The sequence below is a fragment of the Penaeus japonicus genome, unplaced genomic scaffold (assembly GCF_977035675.1).
Source record: "Penaeus japonicus unplaced genomic scaffold, GWHDUDI00000001_assembly GWHDUDI00000011, whole genome shotgun sequence".
Taxonomy (NCBI): Eukaryota; Metazoa; Arthropoda; class Malacostraca; order Decapoda; family Penaeidae; genus Penaeus; species Penaeus japonicus.
In genome coordinates this window covers 44,318,565-44,323,564 of record NW_028234413.1, presented here as the reverse complement: position 1 = coordinate 44,323,564, position 5,000 = coordinate 44,318,565, and the positions used below count along the sequence as shown (strand labels likewise).

At 33.6% G+C, this 5,000-nt stretch overlaps 1 protein-coding gene across 1 annotated transcript in view; it reads right to left on the bottom strand.

The window, feature by feature from the left end:
* Window positions 1-5,000, bottom strand: part of LOC122254231 (uncharacterized) — a 116,095-nt gene that overhangs the window by 26,621 nt on the left and 84,474 nt on the right. The window contains exons 9-10 of the mRNA XM_086541474.1: window positions 2,764-2,891; window positions 226-395 (exon numbers count right to left, since the gene is read on the bottom strand). Coding sequence (XP_086397600.1) covers window positions 226-395; window positions 2,764-2,891 — 298 coding nt within the window. The remainder of the gene's footprint in view (window positions 1-225; window positions 396-2,763; window positions 2,892-5,000) is intronic.

Sequence of the window (5,000 nt, the reverse complement as noted above, 5' to 3'; positions counted from 1 at the left end):
AGAGAGAGAGAGAGAGAGAGAGAGAGGAGAGGAGAGGAGAGAGGAGAGAGAGAGAGAGAGAGAGAGAGAGAGAGAGAGAGAGAGAGAGAGAGAGAGAGAGAGAGAGAGAGAGAGAGAGAGAGAGAGAGAGAGAGAGAGAGGGAGGGAGAGAGAGGGAGAGGGAGAGAGAGAGAGAGAGCAGCAGCAGCATATCGCGGGAAAAAAAGAGAGTTCCGAGGTACCCACATGCGACGTGACAGCCGAGGCGGAGATCGGCAGGTGTTCCGATGTGTTGTTGAAGGTCCACCGGAACGTCACGGGGCCCGGACTGGCTTCGACTTCGCACGTCACGCTGGCCGGCTCGTGCAGCGCCGTGCCGTAGATGGTCTTGCTCTGGCGCCGGCAGTACGGCTTGTCTGCGTGAAGGACACAGAACACATGATACATGATATTGGATAAATGACATAGAATACAATGTCCATATACGACGCGCAATATGTAATATAGAAAACATGATATTTAATATGAGATAACTGACACTTCATGATAAGACACGTCATGCAAGATGTTCTAACGGCTGCAGGTTGGAGGATGGAGGATGTGAAATGTTGGGTTTAAGATAAGGGAAGTGCATTGGATAAGATAAAATAAATGAACACACAAGGAATAAAAAAGACATGATGTAAGATTATAGTTATTATAATTATAATGATAATAATAAGAATGATGATTATTATTATTATCATCATAATTATCATTATCATCATCATTATTATTACTATTATTCTTATCGTTATTATCAAGATATTCATATTTCTATCGTTATTATCATGATGTCCTTAATTCTATCGTTATCATACTCCTCATTATCATTAGCATCATCTCCATTATTCTCACTATTATCATCATCTTCCTCTTTTTTATTTTCCTTGTGTCATTGTTATTATCATTACCATCATTATCACTGCTGTCGATGTTTCTTTTAACATCATTCTTATTATCATAATGATGATGATCATTATTATCATTATCATTACCATTATTTTTGTGAATATTTTTCTTATTCTTCTTATCTTTATATCATTATCATCAATTTCATTGTTATTATTGTTTTCATCATTATTATCATTGCTATTATCATAATTGATGTTACTGATATAACTTTTATAATTTCCATCATTAATAATTTTATCATTTTCATTGTAATAATCATTATTATTGATGTCAACATTTTATTTTTTTATTGCCATTTTTATCATTATCATCATTATCATTGTATGTACTATTTACTGATATCATGATTATTATCATTATTATTTTTGTCATTGCTTTAGTGATGACACTTACAATAATGATGATATTTATTATTCTATCATTATCATTATCATTATTATCATAATTATTCACATCTTTATAATTTTCTCTTTATATATATCATTATCGTTATTATTAGTATCATTATCATTATTACTGCCATTATTAGTATCATTATTTTCATCATCATTATTGTATTTTTTTTACATTATCATTACACATATTATGAATATCATTATCAATTATGGATCTTAAGAACACAATCAGAATCAGTTATCATCATAAAAGTTAACATCTCTATATGATAGGGAAAGATAAACCCAAAACTCTCATTGAAAAATCTGATGACTGCAATAATGACAACTAAACAGTGCGAAACAAAGAGGAAACAAATGTAGAAATAAATAAACGAGTAAAGAGTTTGAAAGAAAGAAAGAAAAAGAACGAAAGACAGAGGGAAAGAAAAAGCTCATCGCTGAATCACATCACGAGCGTCGCATGAAGGTCCTCCGTTGCACAGGCACATAACTACACCATTGGACGCCGGTGACAGCTATTGCTTTCTCATTGCACAGCTGAAATAAATATCGCGACTGACGCAGCATTTGTACATGAAATCCTGCATTGCGAGCCTAGGGGGAGGTGGGAGAGGAAGGGGAGGAGAGGGAGGAGAGGAAGGAGGGGATGGGCGAAGAAGGGGAGGAGAAGGGGCATTGCTAAGGATAGAGGATGACAGGGAGGGGAGCGATGAGGAAAGAGGGAAGGGGGAGTGGGGAAGGAAAAGGGGAGAGGTATGACAGAGGGGGGGGGAGGTAGCAGGAGAAGTCACAGGCAGGAAGGGAGTGGGATTATGAGGAAGAGGGGGCGGGAGGAAGACGAGGAAGAGTTCGGGGGTGGAGGGAGCGAGAGAAAGAAAAGGGGGGAGGGAAGTGGAATTAGCAATGAAGCGATGGCACTTTCATGCGTAGGTTGTGTTGTTTTAAATGTGACCAAAGGCGCTTATCCAATCATTTCAGACTAATCAGGTTGATGGGTTTTGTTACAAAGTGACGTGATTATTTTATGACCTTAGCGTGGCTGTTAATAGCTGATTGGCGATGTGATGATAATAAGGGTAATGGCGGCCATGGCAATAATGATATTACTATCGTTAATACTAATACTAATGCTGCTGCTCTTGCCAGTAACAACATCAATATTATAATTTCAAGAAGACAAGTTGATATTCTATTTAAAAAATGTGATCAAGGTCATGAATATCGCACTCTTATTGATAGTAAATACACCCTCATAATAAAAGATAAAACGGATGAAATATGAAGATATAACATCCCATAATCGAAAGAAGAAAAGGCAATAGATAAAAAAAAGTCTGAATGGCTACAACAATCGGCATTACAATAATAGCAATGATAACAATGGCAGCAGCAACGCTAACGGTCACTCGATACGAAATGGCAAATAACGCACAGAAACCACCAGCAGCGATTCCTACCAGTCCAGCCTCGTAAGGAAAGGGCGCAGCCATTTCTTGCTCCCATTCCTTAGTGCTTCCCGAGGCACAGCTGCTACCCCCAACAACTCGCCGGAAGCCGTTGCTCGCAATTGTTATAGCCGACAAGTTACGTGCAAATTAAAGTAAATAACTCGTTCGAATTAGTAATTAAGGTAGAAGTTTAATTATATTGTTATAATTGCTCCCCGACCAGCGGCTGTTTCGCTATCTAACCGGTCGTAATTATCAGGGTGGGAGGAGCGGGAGTTATTTACCCACATTCCTTTTCCCTTCTGGCCTCTCGTCTTTCTCTCCTATTTCGCCTAATTGTATCTTGTTCTTTGTCTTGGGAAAATTAGGTCAGGCGGTGTAGTTTTTTGTATTTTTCTTGTTATTGTCAGTAATTAATTTATTCATGGCCATTATAATGACAGTAACTGCAATATTTGTAAGGATGATAATGATAACAATAATGTTAATAGTAATAATGATTATAGTCATATGATAAAGATAATGATGATATCCATAATGATACGAGTAATACTAATCATAATTATGATAATTGTGGTAAGGATCATAATAATGCGGATGATGATAATGAAAAGGATTATAATATTGATAGTTATTGTGATGGCAATAAAGCCAACAAAAAATATAATGATAGTAACAATGATGATATTAATGATGATAATTACAACAATAACAACAACAATGACAAACAATCATAATGCCCCCCCCACAAAAAAAAAAGTCATAATGCCGATATTGAAAAAGGACAAAAAAGAAAATCAGGGAAAGGCAAGAAAAGTCGTAATTCTAAAGTTATGGATTTTCCCTTTCGTCGTCTGCCTCCTCCTTTCCGCCCTGGGTAATTAACGTAACGAAACGAAACAAAAGACCCATTCTGGAAATGTGAAATTTTCCTCGAGCTTTTATTTCCTCGCGTATGTCAGGAGGGCGCTGGTACCATTATCACTACTATCATTAATCACAATCATCGTTATTGTTATCATTGTCATTACTATCATTAATAATCATTATAGTTATTGGTATCATTGCCATTACTATCATGATTGTCGTGCATATTATCACTACTATCATTAATCATTACGAGCGTCATTTTTTTTTTCATGATCATGACTATATTTGATTACTATCCTCATCATTACGATAATAATGATAATGATAACTATAGTAATAATGATAATGAAAATATTATTGATAATGATTATAATGCGAATGGCAGTAGCAATGATGATAATGATGAGAATGATAATAGCAAAAATAGTAATGAAAAAAATTATGATAATGATAATCATACTAATACTACTAAAAATAATGATAATACCTATGACAATAGGGATAGCTACTTTCGTTATCATCATTATCAATATCATTATCATTATTGTTGTGATTTATCGTTATCATTATCACCCGTGCCATTTTAGTTATCATTATCGCCATTACTTATCATTATTACTATTATATTATTATTATAATTATTATTATTACTATCATCACTATTGTAATTATCATTATCATTGTCAAAATTTTTATGATATTCATTGTCATTATTATCATTGTTGTTATTGTCATTATCAGTATTATCATTATCATCATTTATAATTAGCATTATTATCATTATAATTAGCATTCTTGTTATTGTTGTCGTTGTCATCATTACCGTTATCCTTATTACCATCATCATTATTAGTATCATTATCATCATCATCATCATGGTTATTAATATTGTCATTATCTTATCCATATAATCTTCATCATCATGCTTATTAAAGTAATCATCATCACTACTTTTATTATGATAGCAATGACATTAGTAATGACCATTATGATCGTAATGATAACATTATTGATAGTAATAATTCAAATAGAAAGTATAAAGAAATGGTAATGGTAGTTATCAATAATATTTTCATAATTGTTGCCATTATCATTATCACTATGATTATCATTGTTTTGCCATTAATATTATCGTTATCATTCACATTATTACTGGCATCAGTATTTATTTTTTTTCATTTCTTTTTCATAATAATATTTTTTGTCCTTATCTTTTTCATCACAGTTATCATTATTATTATTTTCATTATTACAAGAATTCATATTATTATTATCATGCTTATTATTGTTACTACCATTGTCATCAGAAGTATTATTCTAAATCTTACAATTATTATTATTGTTAATATTA